The sequence below is a fragment of the Ahaetulla prasina genome, chromosome 7 (genome assembly GCF_028640845.1).
Source record: "Ahaetulla prasina isolate Xishuangbanna chromosome 7, ASM2864084v1, whole genome shotgun sequence".
Taxonomy (NCBI): Eukaryota; Metazoa; Chordata; class Lepidosauria; order Squamata; family Colubridae; genus Ahaetulla; species Ahaetulla prasina.
In genome coordinates this window covers 8051708-8076134 of record NC_080545.1, presented here as the reverse complement: position 1 = coordinate 8076134, position 24427 = coordinate 8051708, and the positions used below count along the sequence as shown (strand labels likewise).

Genomic DNA, 24427 nt, shown 5'->3' with positions numbered 1-24427 from the left:
AGGAGAAATTTCCTGACAGTTAGAACAATTAATAAGTGGAACGACTTGCCTGCAGAAGTTGTGAATGCTCCAACACTGGAAAGTGTTGGAAGACACATTTTTCCTAGATCAATGGCAGACTTTACCTGGGAAAGTTGGTGTTAGAATTCTTGCCAATTTAAGGGGGGGGGGGGAGAAATACTAAAAAAAAACATTGACTTTGCAAATCTGCAAACAGCTGGATGCTCAGCTGGATGCTCTAAACCTGAACCCAGATTTCTTTTACATATGAGAAACGAAGCATATTACGAGAGGAATGATAGCTTTTTTCAATATATTCACCAACCCCTTAAATGCTCAAACCATTAGCACAAAAGGCTGTTAAATGGTAGATTTCCTGACCTAAGGAAATCACTGAGAAGGTGCCATTTTGTTTTTTTTAACCCATTTCGTTGCTAGTATCTAATCTCCACTCATTTCACAATAATTGAAAAGCCTGTTGTGTAGTTACAACGGGCTCTATTTGGTCAGTGAAATAGGGTCTTTCTTTATTAAAAACTCCAATACCCAAGACAAGTGGGATGCTATAAATAGGCCTTTCTCACTTGGCGTTTCTTTTTTCTTGCCAAAAATAACCAGGTGACCTCATAGAGCACTGGCTAAAAATATATAGGTGTTAGAAGGAAGCCAAGGGTGTTCTAGCTTAAGAGGTCATCAAATAATCAGAATTGCCCAATTGCAGGGAATAATTTCATTTTTCATTCTACACTGCAGAGTTCTCCAACCTTTGAGGCGTGGTGGTCTGGCTGGGTGAGCGGTGGGTGGGAGAGAGGGGGGACCCGGGTTGCTCTAGGTCAGGAGTCAGCAACCTGCGGCTCTGGAGCCGCATGTGGCTCTTTCATCCCTCTGCTGGTCGGCTCCACAATTGATAAGGCTTTCAATTAGGACAGGTAGAGGAAAAACGATGCTGCGCTAGGAGGAGACTTTACGGTGGGGGAATCAGACTTCCGGTTGGCTCCAGAATTGAACGAGGGGGCTTCTGGTTAGGACCTCTTGTGGCTCTTTTGAGTGTTCAAGGTTGCCGACCCATGCTTTAGGTCCATGTTGCTGAATCCCAGAATTCCTCAGCCACCGTTACCAGAATTAATGGCTGGGGAATTCTTGAGAGTTGAAGTCCACAGATCTTCCAGATACCAAGGTTGAGAAACATGGACCTAGAGCAGAAGTGGTGTCAAACTCGATTTCATTGAGGGCCACATCAGGGGTCACGTTTGACCTTGGGTGGCTGGAGTGAGCGTGGCCAGCTCGAAATCACTTGTGTTGGGGGTGCCCGGAGGCCTGAGTGCTCTGCCAGCGAAAACGGGCTCCCGAGCTCTGTTTTTGGCTGCGACGGCCTCCTGCATTCCTCTTGCCAGCCAAAATGGAGCTCGGGAGGGCAAACCCCACCCCCGCTGTGGTGCAGGAAGCCAACTAGGCCACGCCCATCAAGTAACCAGCCAGAGAACCCCTTGCTAAAATTTTGGAAGCCCACCCCTGGTTATGACCATTTTTCTCGCTGCAGCATCCCCATGGTCACGTGATCAAAATTCAGACGCCTGGCAATTGACTCACATTTATGACGGTTCCACCGTCCTTACAGGGGTGTGGGGGTCATGCGATTCCCTTTCGCAACCTTCCGACGAGCAAAGTCGATGGGGAAAGCCAGATTCGCTTTAACGGCCGTGTCATTAATTTAAGAACCGACGGGATTCGCTTAATGACTGTGGCAGGAAGGGTTGCAAAAAATGGTCTTATTTAGCGACAAAGATCTTGGGCCCTATTTTCGTAAGTCGAGGAATTACCTGTATTGTATAGCGACTTTGTGTTGAAAACCAAACTACTCCGCCTTTCCAGAGGCTACTCAATTTCACATTAAATTTGATACCCGGAGCTTAATAATATTAATAATATTAGCTTAATATTAATAATAATAAGCTTTATAATATTAAGAGAAATTCTGGGAAATCCTTCCCCCCAACAGATAGAAAGCTGACTTAAACAGAGGGCAAAGGACAAAATACTTATTTCCTCCAAAATATTTATTTATTTTTTATTCTGGGCCTTCACACCCCTACAACTAAGTATATTTCATTTAATTTAAACAGATACACACACACGCACGGTTATATAAATTCCAAATATACGTGAAGAAAATTCATTTGTGTTTCCAAAGCTGAATACAGAAATGTTCAGTTTTCAGAGTACGGGGTGGTCCTTGACTTACAACCATTCGTTTAGTGACCGAAGTTACAAGGAGACTGGAAAAAAAAAAAAGAAACTTATGACAGCTGACAATTATTAACCGTTGCGGCATCCCCATGGTTACGGGATTAAAATTCGGATGTTTGGCAACGGTCTCGTATTTATGACGGTTGCGGGGTCCTGGAGTCACGTGATCAGGTTTTGTGACGTTCGGAGAGCAAAATCAACGGGGAAGGTAGGTTGACTTTAACAACCATGTTACTAACTTAAATGCAGCGATTCACTTAACAAGCGTGCCGAGAAAGGTCATAAAATGGGGCAAAACTCACTTAAGAACGGTCTTGCTGATCAACAAACAATTGGAGCTCAAGTTGTGGTCGTAAGTCGAGGACTTCCTGCATGGCGTATATATGGAGATGATTGGGGGATGCGAATCCGTGCAGGGCGATGAAGGTGTTTTATCGGACAGTGTGAAATGTCCAGAGTTTTTTTGCTGGGTTTTTGTGGATGTGTATGATCCATATGGCTAGTAATAACGGCATGTTATGCTTCTTCAAAAAATGGTAAAAAGAGAAGAGCCATTGACTACGCCATATTCTGAGTTGGGGTGTGTGTGTAAATGGTGATAGATAGATAGATAGATAGATAGATAGATAGATAGATAGATAGATAGATAGATAGATAGCTCCCAGAAGCACGAAGCTGAAGCCTGAAGATGACGAATGAGACTTCGTCGAAACGTCGCCAAGACACTTCCAATTTTACACGGGAGAAAACCCGAACAACCAAAGACCTACATAGATAGATAGATAGATAGATAGATAGATAGATAGATAGATAGATAGATAGAGATAATGGATGGATGGACAGATAATTGGTTAGATGGATAGACAGAAGGTAGATAGAGAGATGGACAGGGTGTAGACAGAAGGATGGACGGACAGACAGACAGACAGACAGACAGATAGATAATGGATGGATGGACAGATGATTGGTTAGATAGATAGACAGAGGGTAGATAGAGGGATGGACAGAGGGTAGACAGAAGCTTGGACAGACAGATAGATAGGTAGGTAGGTAGGTAGGTAGGTAGATAGATAGATAGATAGATAATGGATGGACAGATGATTGGTTAGATGGATGGACAGAGGGTAGATAGAGGGATGGACAGACAGTAGATAGATAGATAGATAGATAATGGATGGATGGACAGATGATTGGTTAGATAGACAGACAGAGGGTAGATAGAGGGATGGACAGAGGGTAGACAGAAGCTTGGACAGACAGATAGATAGATAGATAATGGATGGACAGATGATTGGTTAGATGGATGGACAGAGGGTAGATATAAGGATGGACAGATAGATAGACAGACAGATAATGGACGGATGGACATATGATTGGTTGGATGTATGGACAGAAGGTAGATAGAGGGATGGATGGACGGACAGACAGAAGGTAGATAGATAGATGATAGATGCCAGATGATAGACAGAGACAGGATAGAAAGATAGATGATAGATAGAGACAGACAGATGCATGGATGGAGATAGAGATAGGCAGGCAGGCAAGTGACAACAGCACTGAAAAGAAGTGACACACTCATTTTTCACACCAACAACCATTGCAGCATCCCCGTGGCCACGTGATCAAAATCCAGATGCCTGGCAACCGACTCATATTTATGACGGTTGCAGTGTCCCGGGGGTCACATGAACTCCTTTTGCGGCCGTCTGACAAGCGAAGTCAATGGGGGAAGCCAGAGTCCCTAAAACAACCCTGCTACGAAGCTAACACCTACAGTGACTCACTTAACAACGGTGGTACGGCAGGCTGTAAAAAGGGGGCAAAGCTCACGTAACAGCTGTCTCACTTAGCAACAGAAACATTGGGCTCAAATTTGTGGTTGTACGCTGAGGACGACCTGTGTGTTTATTTAAGTTATGTTTATTTTCTGGGCCTCCAACTCACTGCTAAGAAAATGAATCAAGTAACAATGTACATCCATCCTTATTTTCAGCACACACCATATCCAAAACCTTATCAAACAAAAAATAAATTGATTAAAATGGGGCGTAATTGCCCTAACAAATCTGGCAATGTATTTCAGAGCAGAACATTTAAAATATGGCTTTCCAAACAGGTTTAAAAGCACATTCTCTTTGCTTTCATTTATGTTGTTTAGAGCTTTACTGAACTGGTGTTCAGATAATTGTTTAAGCTTAATATAAATTCCAGATATTCCAGTACTTAAAAAAAAAAATGAATAGCCCTCTCAATTTTTTTTATTGCCACCTCAAAAGACCAGTTAAGTCCCTTTTCCAATAACCATCCCTGGCCATTCAACCTGAGAATTTAATACCTCGCGCCTTATTATTAAGAAAATTTGTTCTTCAACTCAGCGGTTCAGAGCATCTGTAGAAAATTATTCAAGTCATGGGAAAAAAATCTCATTCATTGTGTTTAAAGTTCGTGTTTTTTTTTAAATGCCTAATGTTCTTTTTTTTTTTTTAAGGGAAAGCTAGCAGTGTAAAAACAGTTTGTCTAGAACAATGTTTTATTAGAATTATTTAACAAAAGAAAAAATATTTAAGACATCTATACAATTTAACATCCAGTCTGACAAAGGGGAAAAAAAAGAGAGAGTGAGAGAACAAAACTCAAGACCAAAATACAAAAAAAAAAAAGTTAAAAAGTGCACTATTTCAATCCAGTATTTTCGTTTTGTCGTTTGTAACCATGTCTGGGGAAAAAAATAAAATCGGAATTAATACAACCTGTCCCTAACTGTATTTCACACATCTATGTCTGGAAGGTGACTTCTTAGCTTTACGCTCAGTTGAAATAAACCCCGTTAAATTTCAACGGGATTTTACACCGAATTCAGGTGTGCGTTTGAGATTGCAGCTTCCCTGTTTGGAGAGAGAGAGAGAGAGAGACAAACTTGGCAATTTTTTTTTTTTTTTTGCAACAATAAATTACTCGTTATTTGGCATTCCGTGAATATTTATCTCCTCCTCTTAAACAAAGTTTTGCAATTATAGAAGTCACGTTATCAGACTGATACGCAAATACGGTGGATACACACACACAAAAAAAAATCTGGCTTTTAATGGCAGAACAACCTAAGACTGGAGTTTGTTTGTTTTTTCCTCAGAGTTGTGAGCGAGCTATCCTGATTAAAACTTCCAAAACAGGACAAATTTTTCACGATAAAACGTAAGGCCATGTTTTATTTGCTGATCAATGGACAAAAAAAAATAAAACAAAAAGGCAGTGAGTTTTTTTCCCTACCCACCCCCGGTTATTATTTCCTTAAAAGTTCTGTGCTCGTAAAAATCACGAAAAAGTTGGAAAGACGGAATTATTGAAACTTTTAAATATATTTTACACAATCTCCGTTTTGTACAAAAATACAAGTTAATTATAAACATAAAGCGATGATACTATTCGGTAAATCTTCTTTTGCGATATGCTACTATATATATATATATATCTATATCTATATATATATCTATATATATATTCATTTATTTATTTATAAAACATCTCATCACTGTTCTCATTGAGATCTGGACCGGATGGAATCCCGACTAGCAAAGGACTCTTAGAATTACACGGATCAGGTCTTCGGCTGTAAATATTTCAATTTTAGACTGGCCAAAAATTAAAGAGGAAAAACATAATAGGGCACTGATGTCCATAAACCAACAAATAATTTGGCTAGGATGGGGCAAACACAAACACACAGATCTCTACAAGAAACCAATTTTCAGTACATAATTGTTGCACATATACCAACATGGAATGAAACTTTAGTGAGACGCCACGGAAAATTCGTTTGTCTTCAACTTGGCATTTTGTCTGATTTCGTCGAACGAGTACATCTTCGTCACTACGCCATTTTTAAACACCGTGTGAAGGAGATCCTGCAAATAAACACCATTTGTTATGGCTTTAGTAAAAAATAATACAGCCATCGACCAAAAAATGTAAGTGACTTAAAATAAGCCGCTAGAGCAAGGGTGCCAAACTAAATTTCATTGAGGGTCACATCAGGGTTGTGTTTGACCTGGGGGGGGAGAGGTAGGCGTGGCCAGCTTGATGCCACTTGTGTCGGGGGTCCCTGCCAGTGAAAACGGGCTCCCGAGCTCCGTTTTTAGCTGCGACGGTCTCCTGCAACCCTCTGCCAGCAAAAACAGAGCTCGGGAGGGTTGTATGCAGCCCTCCCGAGTTCCGTTTTTGCTGGCAGAGGCACCGCGGGCCGGTCGTTCACTGTTTCCAAGGCGGCACCGTGGGCCACATTTGCAGGCCGAATCCGGCCTTCGGGCCTTGAGTGTGACACCCGTTTTAGAGGGTCATTGAAACACTTGGGAGGTTTATCTGTGTCCTCAGAGTCACCTGAGTAGCGCAAATGGTTCCTGTAGTCTGCAATTTCTCTCTCTCTGGAAATCGATTCCTACTCCCCACACCATTCCAAGGGTGTTCATCCCAAATTGTAGAGTTAAAAGTCGGTAGGATTGCCTCCTGAAAAAGCACCTTTGGGACAACCATGACCTGGATGACTGAGAATCTCTATAGATTTTCCATTGATGTGTATTTTAGAATTATTATTATTATTATTATTATTATTATTATTATTATTATTATTATTAGTAGTAGTAGTAGTAGTAGTAGTAGTAGTAGTAGTAGTAGTATCCACTTTTATTCATTAAACATGAAACTTTCACATTGCTGTTTCTCATGTGACTATTTTTTGAAGTTTAATTTCTTGTTCGGCATGCCAATCATATTATTATTGTACTTTATTCATTAAACATGAAACTCAGTCAACTGAACACTTAAAAATGTATCATTTGGAACGCAACACACCAGATATCACAGTTGTCGAAAACCGAAACGTACAATTTATTGACATCGCGGTACTAGGAAATTCCAGAGTCGAAGAAAAAGAGCTGGGAAAAAAATGATGAAATATGACGACCTGGCCATCGAAACTACACAGCTATGGATGAAACATGTAACAGTGGTACCCATTACCATCGGGGCACTTGATACCATGTCCGAGAATTTTACAAAACACATCAAGAAATTGCAGCTTCTTGCAATAACACCAGCGGAACTGCAAAAAACTGTGCTACTCGGAACATCGTATGTTTTAAGAAGATACTTGGTTGATACCTAGGATGCTGGTAGCAACCTGTATCAACCATTAGCACCAGTCTAACTTGTGACACATTATTATTATCTTTATTCATTAAACATGAAACTCAGTCGACTGAACATTCAAAAAGGCATCACAAATACAACTGACTGGTGCTAATGGTTGATATAGGTTCCTGCCAGCGTCCTAAGTATCAACCAAGTACCTTCTTAAGATGTACGATGTTCCAAGTAGCGCAGTCTTTTGCAGTTCCGCTGGTGTTATAGCAGGAAGCTGCCATTTCTTGACATACTGATGGTGATGATGATTATAATAATTATTTAGTTATTTATTAAATTTTCTGACCCTGGGCAGCTTACCAGTTACTGGAGAACGCAAACCTGTTTTATTTATTTTACTTATTTTTATTTATAATTGCATTTGTATACCGCCCTTCTCCCGAAGGACTCAGGGCGGTTCACAGCCAGTTAAAAAGTACAATAAATACAAATTAAGAACAGACTAAAATTTATATAAATAGTGGCTAGAATATTAAAAACTAAACAATATAAGAATTAAAACCCCATTTAAAATTACTTATTCAGGCTAGCCCAGCTCGATGGAATAAAAGAGTCTTCAGCTCACGGCGGAAAGTCCAAAGGTCGGGGAATTGGCGAAGCCCCGGAGGCAGCTCATTCCAGAGGGCAGGAGCCCCCACAGAGAAGGCCCTCCCCCTGGGAGTCGCCAGTCGACATTGTTTCACCGACGGCACCCCAAGGAGGCCCTCCCTGTGGGAGCGCACAGGTCGGTGGGAAGTTGTTTGTGTCAGTAGGCGGTCCCGTAAATAGCCCGGTCCTAAGCCATGAGTTTTCTACTCTAAAACCCCCATCGCAAGGTAATTTATCCCTATTCCCTTGAGCCCACCCAGGAGACTGAAGCATTTAAATTACCTGTCCATATTCTTCGAGATCCCCTTTGCCTTCTTCTAGCGTGACGAAGTCTCCGTTCGGCGTTCTGTGTAAGGACAACCTTCCTTTCTTGGACCGTTTGTTGGGATCGGCGACGGGATCTTTGAAGACGTTCACCTGGAAATCAAAGTTAAAAGGAATTCAACACCACACTGGTGAATTTCCACTCCCCCCCCCCACCTCTCAACTAAAATTTACATTTAGAGAACGTACCCCAAGGCCATTAGTAACCACGTAACTGCATTTGAACGAGCAGTTCAAGAGATCTCTGGTTAATTTCTGCAGCAGGGCTCCGCCTGAGCCGAAGGCAATGTTTTCAATGCTCCATTTCTGCTTTTTCATGCCCTCCACAACCTGGAAAAACGATAGAAAATGCTTTAAGCATTGCGCGAGCAAGGTAGCAGGTTTGAAATTACGCCTATGCCTCCTAATCTACCGGCAGAGACTCATCTTTTTCAAAAAGTTGGGTTACGCCATTTTTGTGGATAAATGTAACTTACAAAAACAAAGACTGTTTTGGTTATGTTGCTCCACAAAAATTGCATAAGACTGTTTTCGTGTTTTTTTTTTTTGTAAGTTACATTTCTCCCCAAAATAAAAAAAAAAAAAAAGATAGCATCCTGTCTGGTTCCTCGTTAAGAAATATTCTGGAAGAGCTAGGGAAATCTACTGTTAACAGTCTTCCAATCCACACGATACATTTTAAAAAAATATTTTGGAAGGTCTGAGCACCTCTGAAATTTTAAGAAGAGTTCTGGACACCACCACAAATGGTCAGAAATCAAGTCCTTGAAATGTGTCTGTCAGTCCACCCAGGCAGGAAACGAGAAGATGAATTAACATTGTTAGGCTATCTTACTAAAATCTTGTAAATAACAGGATTACAGAGATGGAAGGGACCTTGGAGGTCTTCTAGTCCAACCCCCTGCTCAGGCAGGAAACCCTATACCATTTCAGACAAGTGCTTGTTCAATGTCTTCTTTAAAAAAACTCCATTCACAACTTCTGGTGGCAAGATATTCCACGGGTTAATTTTTCAAACTGTCAGGAAATTACTTCTTAATTCCAAGTTGTTTGATTGGTTGCCATCCGTTGCTTCTTGTCCTGCCTTTGGGTGCTTTGGAGAATAGGTTGACCCCCCTCTTTTTGGGGCAAGGTCAATCCCTAAATGTTGGGAGCATCCCTGCTTTTCTGTTTTTCCCTTTTAGTGTCCCCTTGTTAAAAATGAGAGAAACCCCCCCCCAGTTTTTTAACATTTTTCCTGTGGGGGAGAGAAAAAATCCTCAGAGGGCCAGGTAGAATTCATAATAAAAGAAAACACAGGCTGGCTGACAGTCCTGTTGGGTGTCCCAGGTTTAAGAAGAAAAAATCTACTTAAAAATAAATTGGAGTTCTCCCCCCGAAAGAAACCCTGGATTGATCCTGAGTTGGTAGCCTCAGAGGTAGGCACCACATGAATTAACAACCGGTTCGCCCCAGCACTGAAAATGTGAGCGCGTGTGTGTGGCCTTCTGGTCATGTGCTTTGTTCACATGTGCACTTACACGCATGCCTGCGGCATAAAAAACACAGCTAAATAGGACTGCATAATGCCAGGGTGGGTGGGTCGGCCCACCCACCCGCAGGTCACAACTACCGGTTTGCCCGAACCGGTCCGAACTAAACTGGCTGAATCTCACCCCCGGGTAGCCCCAATGGAGACATCCAGTGGTGTGATCCGCTCTTGGTTGTTATTCAACCTGGAAAGGTCACGTTTGTGCAAGACGATCCTTTCCATCCAACTATCTTCTTCTACATATCATGTAAGCCAGCAGGAACGATTTTGAAAATGCAAGTCCTTTTTTTCCCCCCCAGCTAAAAAGTCAACCATAGGGGAAGCCTGCGGTTTTCCTTTGAAAGGCGTCTGTTCAAGGTTAAGTATAATTTTGCACATGTCAAGTTACACCCTGAACAAGGTCAACGAAAAGCATCATGGGGCTAAGATGGTGACCTTTAGGCTGAGTGAATTCAACAGTGCCTGTAAGTGGTTTTTTTTCTTGGAGAGGGGGAGGGTTTCTGATCTAGCCTTCCCCAGCAGCACGAAGCCAAGTATGTAGGATCTGATTTTCACCCAAATGAACTAATTTTCTCCTGCAAACTCCCCTCCCTTTTGCTCCTCATTATTCTCTATGGAATAAAATATGTGGCTTTACTCCTGAGTCGTCCCTTGTTCCTTAGGTGTTCCCTTCTCCTGGCAGCTCTGTGCAGGTGCACACTGGGAACAGGATCCAGCTGTTCTTCTGCCTCACTGGTGTCTGATTCCAAAGGCAGCCGATACCTGTCGTATGGCCTTGGCCCCATCTCTGCCCCTGACACAGAGCCCTCCTCAGAGCCTTCCCCAGACTCCAGGACTGGCCCATGTTCCTCCCCAACCTCCTCACTGCCTGAATCTGCTGCCCGATCCACTGGCGGGCCACAATAGGGAGTTTCTACTTCCTGAAATTTATAGTGAAGAGGATGTGGCGAGATTTTGTAAGATTTCATGCTACACGCGGGATCTCGTAAACTTCTGTACCAACTGAACATCTCCTGAATTGCAAAAAACCCCCAAACAAACAAACAAACCAAACCCAAAACCCAGCATTCGCGATGGATTGAAAATTGAAGGGGAAATTGCCAGTGACAGGAAAAAAAAAAAGGAGGGAAAAAGGCAACTAGAGCAATTTTAGCTTTCAAGTTTCAGCCATTCGGTGCAAATACAGCTTCGGAAGCACTGTGCTATTAAGAGATAATGTATTTTCCTATTGAAACTTCAGGGGACATAGAGAAATATTTCTCAAGACTTTTTAACGTTCTATATAGACAGATTTGAGAGCAGAACCGCCAATTAAGGTATGGTTGTTTTTAATGGTTACCTGTGTTAAAAGGTAACTGAAGTACTTATCTAAAGATTAACAAAATAATAGAGTCAGAAGGGACCTTGGAGGTCTTCTAGTCCAACCCCCTGCTCAAGGCAGGAGACCCTTTACCCGTGATGGCGAACCTATGGCACGTGTGTATCAGTGGGCATGGGAGCTCAGCTCCGCCAGCTGGTTTTCGGGCCTTCCGGGCCTACCAGAAAGTTAGCAAACAGGCCATTTCTGGCCTCTGGGGGTGGGGAAGGCCGTTTTTGCCCTCCCCAGACTCCAAGAAAGGCTCTGGAGCCTGGGGAGGGCAGAAAACAGACCTACGGGGCGTACCATGCCATCGCGTGCCAAAAGTGGGGAGAGCCCGGGGGGTCGTGCGCGCATGCGCCCGGGGGGCGGGGCACATTGAATTATGGGTGTGGGCACACATGCGCGCGACATTACCTCCCTGCACTCCCCTCCCCCACTTTTGCCATGCAATGGCAAAAAGGTTACTCATCACCACCCTATACCATTCTGGATAATGGGGCTGTCCAGTCTCTAGTGGTGGAGCAGCCACGACCACAAAACTAATCAGAAAAGTCACACCTCTTGCAACGTGTTGATATCCACACCGTCTCCTTGAATAATTCTGAGGTAAGGGGGCAACACTTTATAACCTTTCGAATTTTCTGTAATGGGGAACTTCTTTCCTAAAATTTCCAAAACCTAGAGAAAGAGAGAGAGGGAGGGAGGGAGAATCTAGCATAAATATTAGATCAACCAATAGTTCCATTAAATAAATAAACCAGGAGGATAACAAATTTAAAACTGAAGTTATATAACAAAAAGGAAGAAAAATTCAAATCCGGTTGCTGTATTAAAATTATTCCAGAAGGAACTTTTGGATTAAAACTTGCTGAAGCAAGTTTTGGCTAAAGATACATAGGTGGCTAGAAAACAAGATAAGGAACCATGCTGATTTTAAACCTGAATTGGTTTTATGCGGTATAATAGCAGAAAAATTAGATAAGAAAAGTATGTATTTAATATTACACGCTGTAACAGCAGCGAGGGTTATATTCGCACAATATTGTTAAAAAATGAAGAAACGCCACGAGACGAAGAGATAATGAAGAAGATACCAGATTGTGCAGACCTGGATAGATTGACATTGAAAATTCAGCAGAAAGGAGACACAGACTACTATCAAACATGGAATCTATTTTTAGCGGTGGCTGGAAAAAAGGGACGGAGATTAAGAATATAATCAGAAGTGTTAAACAAATTAAAATACCCAGACAACACGGTGTTTATTAAGCGCTAAGCAATGTAATCAATAAAAAAAAAAGAATAAAATTTGGGAAGGGGGAGCGGAGAAGAAGTCTGGTTGAAGGAGCTAAGTGGCCTGCGCTGAATTAGTGATTTAGCAATAATTGATTTTACTCTGTGATTTTGACAATCTTTTAACTCCAAGCCCTTACCTTCAGCACGGTGTCGAGAGGATTTCCGGAATCTGGCCGGATAATCAGAGGAGCTTCGGCACTTCTCGACTCAATCAAATGCCTTAAATCCTCACCCCAGATTTGTTCGCAAGCATTGTAAATGTCGTAACTGTCACTGACCACAGATACAGGCACTGAAGAGAAATGGGTCACAATATGTTTGAAAGCGTCTTTTTCGTGGTCTTTCCCCCAAGCTGTTATAGTACTGGAAGAAGAGGAGGCGTTGATTAAATTCGGAGACATTTATAGCCTTTCGTATACTTCTGCTTGTGATCAAAAGCCCTTTAGGTCAGGGGATTCCAACCTTGGCAACTTTAAAACTTGTGGACTTCCAATTCCCAGAATTCCTCAGTCAGCAAAGCTGGGAGTTGAAATCCGCAAATTCTGGGAGTTGAAATCCACAAGTCTTAAAGCTGGCTGAAGAATTCTAGGAGTTGAAATTCACAAGTCTTAAAGCTGGCTGAAGAATTCTGGGAGTTGAAATCCACAAGTCTTAAAGCTGGCTGAAGAATTCTAGGAGTTGAAATTCACAAGTCTTAAAGCTGGCTGAGGAATTCTGGGAGTCGAAGTCCACAAGTCTTAAAGCTGACTGAGGAATTCTGGGAGTTGAAGCCCACAAGTTTTAAAGCTGGCTGAGGAATTATGGGAGTTGAAGTCCACAAGTCTTAAAGTTGCCAAGGTTAGAGACCCCTGCTTTAGGTAGCAAACAGTGGTGGTGGAGGCTTTTTTTCTTGGAGCAAGTTTAGACAATGTTTTCATTCATGTGAAAGTGTTAAAAATCTTCACTGCCTTATGGAAGTTTTCTATCGCTCCTATCTCAAGCAGCTGGCCCCCCCTGTAGATGGGATTAATTATACTTAAATCATCAATTTTGTTAGAGTGGTATTGATTTCCCAAAAGAACTTAATGATAAAGAGTCTCAAATGAACTTAATTAGAAAAATGGGGCCCTTGAATCAAAGGAAACCTTGGACTAATACTCTATCCATACCAATTTCTATTAAAAAAATAATAATAATCCCAAAACAGGGCACTGATGCCTTTGAAATGAAAACAATATTATTTTTTGTTATAAATTATGTGTAAGTGACGATCAATTCCCAAAAGGAACTGAAAACGCAAATGTAAGATATTGGTATGAATTAATTCAAGAAGTTGAATCTTTCATTAGTTTTTAATGAAATTATAACACATCAAATAAAAGCTGCAAATAAACTGAACGCTGCTAGAAATTACTGGTTGGCATCAGAATTGCTGATGAACTGCAACTATATGGCATGTGTGGTGTTTCTGTGTGTGGTTTGTGGCTAGATAGACAAGAGACAGCAGACAAATAAAGATAGGGAGAGAGAGAGATAGGGATGATAGATAGATAGATAGATAGATAGATAGACAGACAGACAGACAGACAGACAGACAGACAGACAGATGGACGGACGATATGATAGATATGGAAGGATAGAGAGAGAGAGAGAAATACAGATGCTAGAGAGAGAAAGTAGATAGGGAGAGATACTGAGAGAGAGACAGAAAGAGAAATAGATAAAGATAGATAGGGAGAGAGATACAAATGTGAGATAGATAAGATAGATACATAGATACATACAGATAGATAAATAAAGAGAGAGAGAGAGAGAGATAAATAGATGGAGACATAGACAGAGATATTGAGAGAGATACAGATAGAAAGATAGAATAGAATTTTTTATTTGCCAAGTGTGATTGGACATACAAGGAGTTTGTCCTGGTGCCTATGCTCTCAGTGTACATAAAAGAAAAGATAAATAGATAGATGGAGAAGGAGAGAGGGAGGGAGGATAGTCCTTGTCTATTATGTCTATGGAGATTCTCAATTCACCTGGACATGGTTGTCACCTGGTAAGGATAACCAAAAGAATAAGACTGCTATATCGAATATCAATAAAACAAACACATACCTGTGTTCAGCAGCTGGAATGGAATAACCTGGGACAGGGTCTTTTGTGCCGTAATATTTCTTAATTAAAGCAATTCCTGCTACGGTATCCGTGCCTTTGAAGTTCACCAAATGTGCCGAAGCTCCGATTCCTGCAGTCTGGGAAAATATGATTTCTGTTTTAAGGAACACTGGAGTAAAATTCAGCAATCCTTTCTCCAGTTTTACAATATACTTCTAAAAGCAATGGCGATAGTCCTCGACTTACAACCTTTTGTTTAGTGACCATTCAAAGTTACAAGGGCACCAGGAAAAAAAAAAGAAAAGCGACCCGACTGCAGGCCAAAAATAGGCATGCTTCGGCTAAAACGGGGCGAGCAGAGCACTGAAGAGTACTTCTGGGGGCCGGGGAGGACGAAAATGCGATGCGCGGAGGGCTTGGGAGCCCAAAAACGGGCCGTGCGGAGCACTGCAGGATCAGGGAGGACTTCTCTGGGGATCAGGGAGGACAAAAACATGATGCGTGGAGGGTTCAGGAAGGCAAAAATGTCCATATTTGGTCTATAAGACGCCCTATATTTTCACCCACTTTTTTAGGGGGGGGAGGGGAAGGTGCGTCTTATCCTCCGAAAAATACGGTAAGTTAAGTTAATCGAGAACGTTACCTCTTGCGAAGACACCCCTCTGTAACCGAAGTCGTGAAGTTTGTATTCCAGTCCTTCTAAACTGCCTGAGGTTTCCAACAAGTATTTCGCCAGGATCTTCTTCTGTTCCCTGGAATTTGTCGCTACTGTGATGGGATACCACGACTGAACAAGAATTGTCTGGCAAAAGAATAAGGCACGCCATCAATAAGATAAGATAACTTTGTTCGTCACTTTTTTTTTTCCTGTGAGCACACTGGCACACATTAAAAAAATGAAATTGTGATGCTCGCTGTCAAAAGAATACACACACACACACACACACAGGTAAACTACAATTGGTTTTTGAAGAAGAGACTGGACTTCCATTTAGCACTTAGATGTCAGGGTTCCAAGTAACACCCCCTATGAAAGAAAACTCCGAAGCTTTGAGGTTCCATTTCATTAGAGATGTCATATTGGCACATCTGGGATAACCAGTAAGATTCCATTTTATTAGGAATAAAGATTCCTAATAATAAGATTCCATTTTATTAGGTTCCATTTTATTGGAGATGTCATATTGGCACATCTGGGATAACCCGAATCTGAAAGCTTCCAGGTTTTCCCCACCCAAAAGAAAGTTCAAGTTCCTGCCCAACATCCACATGTCCATCACACGGTCCAATCAATGCACCATCCCAACTGGAGATGCCTCCCAGTCACACCCCTCCAGGTGCAGGGCAAGATGTCCTTGACTCTCTGAGAAAGGAATGTTATTATGACTATATATCACCCTGGCTCCACACAATTCCTCCCCTCTCAGTTTCTCACAGTAGTAAATGTGACAGGCCTGAAGGCCCAATACAAATGATGGCTTCCAGGCCTGACATTAGACTTATATACCGCTTTACAGTCCTCTCTAAGCGGTTTACAGAATGGTATAGGCCAGTGATTTTTGCCATTGTGTGCCAAAAGCAGGGGGGGTCGCGCGGGGGGGGGTGTCACAGGTAAGTGCCCACACCCATAATTCTATGCACCCCGCCCCCCGCGCATGCCACTCTCCTGCGCTCCCCCCACTTTTGGCACGCTGTGGCACGGTGGGCCCAGTAGGCCCGTTTTTTGCTCTTCCCAGGCTCCAAAGCCTCTCCAGAAGCCTGGGGAGAGCAAAAAACAGGCCTTTGGTCCCACCAGAAATCGGCAAACAGGCTGTTTCCGGCCTCCGGAGGGCATCCGGGGTGTGTGGGGGTGGGGAAGGTCATTTTCGCCCTCCCCATGCTCCTAGAGAGGCTCTGGAGCCTGGAGAGAGAGCAAAAAACGGACCTTTCCCCCCACCCCAGGCTCTCTGAAGGAAGGAAACAACCTGTTTCTGTACTTTCTGTGAGCCCAGAAGGCCTGAAAATCAGCTGGCGGAGCTGACCTCGCAATGCCACCGATATGGTTCGATACGATACACGTGCCATAGGTTCACCATCATGGGTATAGGCTCTCCTGTTGAAGCAGGGGGTTGGACTAGAAGATCTCCAAGGTCCCTTCCAACTCTGTTATTCTATGTTCAACTAAGTATATTCATGGGCCCAGAGGGTGGAGGAATTCATCCGATCTAGTTTCTACACTCTAATTTTTTTTTCTACATCTCCATCGTAGCTCCCATTAATCTATTTTAAAATTCCATACTACCCACCTCAATCCAGTTTGTGAGCCAGTAACAGTTTGGATCCGTGTTTTCAACTGTGAAAAGTACATTTCCTCTGGGAATGACAAATCCCTCGGGAACAGCCTTTATTTCAATAGGAAGACGGCCATCATACTTCTATGAGGTAAAAGAGAAACAGAAGGATGGTTTTGAAAACGCTCAAACACTACCATCTATTTAGCCGGATAAAAAATAGGTTTTAATATACGGTAGTACCTTGGCACTCGTTATTCATTGAGTACCAAAAACGATGAGTACCAAGGAATAATATAGTGGAGGGGTCCCCAATCCTCGGTCTGTGGACTGGCAGTGGACCATGGCATCCCAGAAACCGGGTCGCGCAAACAAGCGAAGTCCCATCCGCGGGATGCAGGCAACATGTGAAACCACACCCCCTCCGGTCCGCGGAAAAACCTCTCTCCACAAAACCGGTTCCCGGTGCCCAAAACCTTGGGGGCCGCTGATATATGAGTCACAAGGCAGACGCCACTGACAAATTCTACCTTGTGCGTTGAATACCAAACAAACAATGAGTATCGGGGCAAAATGTTCACGTCAAAATACGTTGAATACCAAATTTGATGCGTTTCAAAGCAGTCGAGTACAAAGGTACCAGTGTAAATATTTTTTTAACTAACGGTATTTAGATACTGCTACATATTTCTCTGGTGTGCTTAAAAGAATGTTGAATAATAATGTAAACTTTTCAATTACCATTTTTTAAAATAACGTTTTAGCCAAACTAGCAATGTATTTTGAGTATGAACAGAATGCTACTTCGGAAATAAAACAATGACTTCCCCAAGGAAGACAAACTTCCTAAGAAGAAATAAATAGGTTTATGACATAACAGGAAAAAAATCCAAAACTTCTGATTTTAAAGACAATATTTGAGATAAAACTAATATTAAATTATAAGTCACAGAACTAACTTTAAAAAGCTCTTTTAGAAGCCCCAAAGGTGTTTTTTTCAAAAGGCAACTGGACTTTCTTTGTTTCTCCTTGAAGATGTTTTACTTCTCATCCAAGAAGCTTCTTCAGTTCATTCAGAACTGATACCAATAACGGGGAATATTTGTAGCTCAGGATTGATATGAAGTGGTCCTTGGTGCTATCTGAGCTTGGTGGTTTTCTTGCAGACGTTTTATTACCCAAACTAGGTAACCAACATGTCACAAGTGCACTGATGTTGTTACCTAATTGGGGTAATGAAACATCTGCAAGGAAACAACCAAGCTCAGAGAGCACCAAGAAGCCCTCAATCAGAACGGAAGAAGCTTCTTGGATGAGAAGCGAAATGTCTTCAAGGAAAAACCAAGAAAGGCCAGTTGCCTCTTGAAAAAAGCACCTTTGGGACAACCATGATCTGGGTGACTGAGAATCTTCATTAGAACTCATATTTCATATAAACAATTGGCCAGCACAGTCAACTCAACATATTTCACAATTTTTCTACACAGAAGCAAGTTCTTCCAACTTGATTTTTAAATTCGCATTTGCCACGTGGAACGCACGCTGCTTTATCCACGAACTTTTCTTTTTAAAAATTAAAAAAAAAAAAAAAGCATCTCATAGCCCTATCAAATTGAAAGATAACCTCTGGCAGTTTTACAGAGAAATCTCTTTTTAACGGGAGCCTTCAATAAGAGGGATGCAACGTTCTGCTAAATGCAAATATTAATTCAATTTGTTTTTACCTCAAGAATATAGGTCCATCCTGGTTCGTTGAAGACATCGTCTTGAAAATGTTCCTTGTATACTTCTTTGGCTACCTGTATTTTCTCTTTGGTTACCACTTTGCCTATGAAACAATTCAAACTGTATTATATACTCGAAGAAAGTCTGTTTCGGACAGGAGTTACTGTATTTTTCGGAGTATAAGACACCACCTCCCCCAAAAGAGGGTGAAAATTTGGGTGCGTTTTATACACATAGCCCCACCCACCCGCTGGCCCCCACCTTTTGGCCTCTGCCTCCCAGCAATTTACCTCCTTACAGCAAACAGCCTGTTTCAGCTTCAGCACAGCCTGATTAGCACAAACAGCTGATTGCCGGTTGGCTCAGCCTCCCGACTATCAGCTGTTTCAGGCTGCAGGGATTGCCATTGCCTAATGCCACACGGGCTCTGTTTGCTGCAATGAGGCAAATTTTTGGGAGGCGGATTTTTTTTCCCTTCAGCTAATCAGGCTGTGCTGAAACTGAAACAAGCTGTTTGCTGTTAGGAGGCAAAATTGCTGGGAGGCAGAGCCAGATTTTTCCCCCCTTGTTTTCCTCCCCAAAAAAGGTAGGTGTGTCTTAATAGTCCGGAGCATCTTATACTCTAAAAAATATGGTATCTAGTCTGAAAGTTGGTTTGACAATACAATGTCTCTCTCTCTGTGTGTGTATGTGTACGTGTATTTTAAATTTAAATAATATACCTTTTAGCAAACAGAGAATTGGCAGCAATTCCTATTTGTCCAAGTTTATTTTTTAGCCCCAGGACAGCTTCTTTAAAATACAGGCAATCCTCAACTTACGACCAAAATTGAGACCAAAACTCCTGTTGTTAAGGGAGACATCTGTTAAGTGAATTTTGCCCCATTTTACAATCTTTCTTGCTGCAGTTGTTAAGTGAATTGCTACGGTTGTTAAATTAGTCACACGGTTTGTTAAGCGAATCTGGCTTCCCCATTGACTTTGCTGGTCAGGAGGTCGCAAAAGGAGATCATGTGACCCTGGAGCACTGCGGCCGTCATAAATATGGGTCAGTCAATTGCCAAGTCAAAATTGAATTTTGATCACATGACCATGGGGATGCTGCAATGGTTATAAGTCTGAAAAGGGTCGTACGTCACTTTTTTCATTGCCGTTGTAACTTCGAGCACTCGTCATAAGACGAGGACCACCTGTGTTCATTCCCAATTCATGTTCCAAGGCAGTTAACAGTACAACATGCCTTAACGAAAACAATTTAACTCTTAAACTGTGCATCATTTAGAATGACCCTAAAAAAATAGCGTATAGGGCTGAAGTCCCAAGTAAAAATATTTATCTGCTGGCAGGCAGTCCAGGAAAAGAACAAGGGCGGCTAGAACAATTGTTTTTAAATTCATGCTAAGTGCACCTCATTTATTGAAGCAGATAAGAGAGATCTCCTGTTCAAAAACTTCAGACCTGGCCAAGCATATATGCTTATTTCAGGGGCGTGAAACTCGATTTCATGGAGGGCTGTATCAGGGTTGTGTTTGACCTCAGGGGTGGCAGGGTTGTGTGGCCGGGGGGGGGTGTGTGGCCAGCTTGAGGTCACTCATGTCGGGGGCACCTGTGGTGGCCCGAGTGCTCTGCCAGCAAAAACAGGGCTCCCGTTCTGGGCTGGGACGGCCTCCTGCAACCTTCTGCCAGCAAAAACGGAGCTCAAGAGGGTCACGTGCAGCCCACACGAGCTCCGTTTTCGGCCACGATGGCCTCCTGCAGCCCTCTGCCAACAAAAACAGAGCTTGAGTGGGTTGTGCGCTCCCTGCAGGCCAAATCTAAGCACCCCGCGGGCCAAATCTGGCCTGTGGGCCTAGATAGATAGATAGACAGACAGACAGATAAGATAGAGACAGACAGACAGACAGACAGACAGACAGACAGACAGACAGACAGATAGATAGATAGACAGGCAGACAGATAAGATAGAGATAGATAGACAGACAAGATTGACAGACAGACAGACAGACAGACAAGATAGATAGATAGATAGATAGATAGATAGATAGATAGATAGATAGATAGATAGATAGATAGATAGATAGATAGATAGATAGATAGACAGACAGACAGAGAGAAAAGATAGATAAATAGATGGATGGATGGACAGATAGATAGATAGAAAGATAGTTAGATAGATAGAATTCTTTATTGGCCAAGCGTGATTGGACACACAAGGACTTTGTCTTTGGTGCACACGCTCTCAGTGTACATAAAAAGAAAAGATACATTCCTCAAGAAGCATAAAGTACAATACTTAGTAATAGTCATAGGGTACAACAAAAAAAATGAGTTTGACAACCCTGGCTTTCATTCTCCTGGTGCAAAAATTCTAAGCATGCCCAGTTAAATAGAACGGCAATCTATGGAAACTTGAAACATACAAGTCAGATTCGGCATTCATGGCCCTCGTATGTATTTTCATCTCGCTAGATTCCCAGACCCTTTTTAACAGCTTTTCAATATGTATTCAAGGCCAGCCTTCAAAAGCTTTTCAGATGTATTTAAGGCCAGCTTCGGCGATAAACGCACTTTATCGCAGGTGACATCCAGATTTCAGTTTCCTAAGAAGACTGCAAGGCTGTTCTTTCTTACTGCCTTAAGGGCAATCTTCAATCATAACAATTTTATCGCTATAATTAATCACTGATTCAGCACCCAAATAGCTTAACTAAATAATTGCTTCTTAGTAGCATAATAGGTGACCATAAACACCCCAGATTCTGAATCACCTTCAATTGGTAAGATAAATTAAATATTACATAGTACAGGATTAAAAGCTAAAAGAAACACGGACGACAGCCAAGTTCAAGAGAAATCCTTTGTAATTTTACTTTCTGGAACTTTGCAGGAATGAAAGGGAAATGTCATTTTATGCGTCCTCTAAGTTCCATTCAGCCAAATAACTGATCAGTTGTATCAACAGCTGAAGAGAAATTTAGGAGACACAATAAGGAACATTCCTGATTTTGACCCTGGGCACAGCCAATCCCCAAACACAGTGATGGTTAATCATTTTATTGGTGCGTGCCCACACCCATTATGCAATGCGCGTGTGACACACACACACGCCCCATTTTGGGCCTAGTAGGCCTCCCTGCAGCCTCCGGGGACCAAAAATGGGCTGCGATGGGAGGCCTGCTAGACCCAAAACATGCACGCGACCCCCCCCACCCCTCCGAGCATGTGCCCCACCCCCTGTGCATGGGCGCCAGAGACCTGAAAATCAGCTGGCCGGCAGGCAGCGCATGCGCATGTGGGGTGGAGCGGAGCTGGGCGACGGCTCGCGTGCCATAGGTTCGCCATCTCGGCCCCAACATGTCACAAAGGATCTGTATTTTATAAGCTGGGGTTGAAGTTCAATTTAAAATTGATTTTGTCTATCTGCCAAACAATCCAGAAATAATTGGAACTGAAAGTCCACCACACACTCAATCAAGCCTCTTGCTCAAAAATGGATTACTGGAGACTGATCATTAATTTTACAATGTGACGGAATTCAGACATGCCTCCTTCTTAGGTTTGATTTAATAAAAAAAAACATCCTCCTGAAATTAGGGTCTTCAAGCACCTCACAGTCCCATGCTATATTTCCGCAAAGGGAAGTATAACAGCAATATTTTTTATTTATTAGATACTTGTAGCCGTCCTCGTTTATGCAAATCCATTGTCTCACTTAAGTCTTAAAAGACAAAAGGATAAAATAAGCACAGTGCTAATAAAACGTCCCTTGAATCAAAATTGGAATTTGGAAACAAAACTAATTTTTAAACATGAATATCAACATATTTTGCACTTTTTGCATGTAAAACATTTTCCCTCCAAAAGTTTATAATAAAATGAAAACATTCTGGTTCATTGTTTCTCAAATATTTTCAGTAGCTGAGCATAATAAACAATTCCCTTGAAAAAAGGGAGTCCTTGACTTACGACCCCAAAATTTATGTTGTTAAATGAGACAGTTGTTAAGTGAGCTTTGGCCCATTTTACAACCTTCCTTACCGCAGTTGTTAAAACGAATCACTGCAGTTGTTAAGTTAGTAACATGGTTGTTAAATGAATAAGGGGATCACATGATAAGGGGATCAGCCTTCCATCCTTTATAAGGTAGGTAAAATGAGGACCCAGATTGTTGGGGGCAATAAAAGTTGACTTTGTATCCAATATACAAATGGATGAAGACTATTGCTTAACACAGTGTAAGCCGCCCTGAGTCTTCGGAGAAGGGCGGGATATAAATTCAATAAATAAATAAATAAATAAATAAATAAATAAATAAATGACCCCAGGACATTTCAACCGTCATAAATGTGAACCAGCCGCCAAGTGTCTGAATTTTGATCAGTGGGCATGATGCCATCGGTCGTAAGTGTGAAAAACGGCCATAGGTCCCTTTTTTTTCAGCGCTGTTGTAACTTGGAACAGCCACTGTGAATGAACTTGTTGTAAGTCGAGGACTACCTGCACAGCATTATGATGTAACTTAAACACAGAAAGTATGTATTGCAGGTATGAAAATTTAATATATCTGGTTAAGAGCCTTTAGAACAGGGGTCTCCAACCTTGGCAACTTTAAGCCTGGAGGACTTCAACTCCCAGAATCCCCCAGCCAGCAAAGCTGGCTGGGGAATTCTGGGAGTTGAAGTCCACCAGGCTTAAAGTTGCCAAGGTTGGGGACCCCTGCTTTAGAAGACCTGGAATAAGCTGCTGCTCAAACTTTAGGGACTGCTATTATTAGAATAAAAGGGACGCGGTGGCTCAGGGGCTAGGACGTTGAGCTTGTCGATCGAAAGATCAGCAGCTCAGCGGTTCGAATCCCTAGTGCTGCTGTGTAATGGGGAGAGCTCCCGTTACTTGTCCCAGCTTCTGCCAACCTAGCAGTTTCGAAAGCACGTAAAAAAATGCAAGTAGAAAAAATAGGGACCACCTTTGGTGGGAAGGGAACAGCGTTCCGTGCGCCTTTGGCATTGAGTCATGCCGGCTCTTCGGCTTTGAAACGGAGATGAGCACCGTCCCCCTAGAGTCGGCAACAACTAGCATGTATGTGCGAGGGAAACCTTTACCGTTACTTTTTATTATAAGAATGAATCAACATTAAAAAGCTAAGACATAATTGAATCCAGATCTTATGTTTATCTAAGCAATAAATTCAGGATAAAACAAGTGCAGTGCATATTCAAGGACAATTCAAAGATGATGATTTATCCTTGATACAAGTTCAACCTAAGACATTTCGAAAATTATAGCATAGCCTTTATTGTCATTGTACATCATATATACAAGAACTTGGTTAATTTCTTATTCCAGCAGAAAAATGACATCAGGGAATGACAGCAACAACGTGGAAAGGCGGCATTTGAAAATATAGGAGAAAAAAAATATGTACCTTGTAAGTATTTATTAAGTATGTACTGCAATCCGTAAAAAACCGTTTCCTCATATTTGACCTTCCTTAATTTGGAGTTCTCCGTCTTCTTTTCACGGCATTCGAAGTAGGAATAAACTTTGCTTGTGTTGGGTGGATACTGTTTGTAATGTGTGACCTACAATAAGATAAGCCTTGAGTTAAGAAAACTTTTCAGTCCATAAGAAGAGGAGAAATTACCCAAATTTAAACCATGGTGCTACAAAAGCATTTTGTTTCAAGGATTGCTTTTGTGATCTCTTTCCTGCTTGACCAATTTGGAGTTGCTCAAATCTCCCCCCACCCCCCCACCCCAATTTTAGAAGCAAGGAACATTCATCCCTCGGTTTCAATTG

At 42.1% G+C, this 24427-nt stretch overlaps 1 protein-coding gene across 5 annotated transcripts in view; it reads right to left on the bottom strand.

Annotated features, from left to right (window-relative positions):
- Nucleotides 1–2039: 2039 nt before the first annotated feature.
- NAMPT (nicotinamide phosphoribosyltransferase) overlaps nucleotides 2040–24427 on the bottom strand; it is a 29878-nt gene continuing 7490 nt past the window's right edge. The window contains exons 2-12 of one of the 5 annotated variants that reach the window (XR_009156036.1): nucleotides 24054–24210; nucleotides 18631–18734; nucleotides 16922–17050; nucleotides 15280–15438; nucleotides 14637–14773; nucleotides 12680–12905; nucleotides 11805–11924; nucleotides 8545–8685; nucleotides 8314–8448; nucleotides 2550–6149; nucleotides 2040–2276 (exon numbers count right to left, since the gene is read on the bottom strand). Coding sequence is in view for 4 of the 5 variants with exons in the window: in XM_058190338.1 (XP_058046321.1) it covers nucleotides 6036–6149; nucleotides 8314–8448; nucleotides 8545–8685; nucleotides 11805–11924; nucleotides 12680–12905; nucleotides 14637–14773; nucleotides 15280–15438; nucleotides 16922–17050; nucleotides 18631–18734; nucleotides 24054–24210 (1422 nt within the window). In the remaining variant the exon portion in view is untranslated. Of the gene's footprint in view, nucleotides 6150–8313; nucleotides 8449–8544; nucleotides 8686–11804; nucleotides 11925–12679; nucleotides 12906–14636; nucleotides 14774–15279; nucleotides 15439–16921; nucleotides 17051–18630; nucleotides 18735–24053; nucleotides 24211–24427 lie in introns of all 5 variants that reach the window. The other 4 variants (XM_058190338.1, XM_058190339.1, XM_058190340.1 and 1 more) reach the window with 4 other exon arrangements.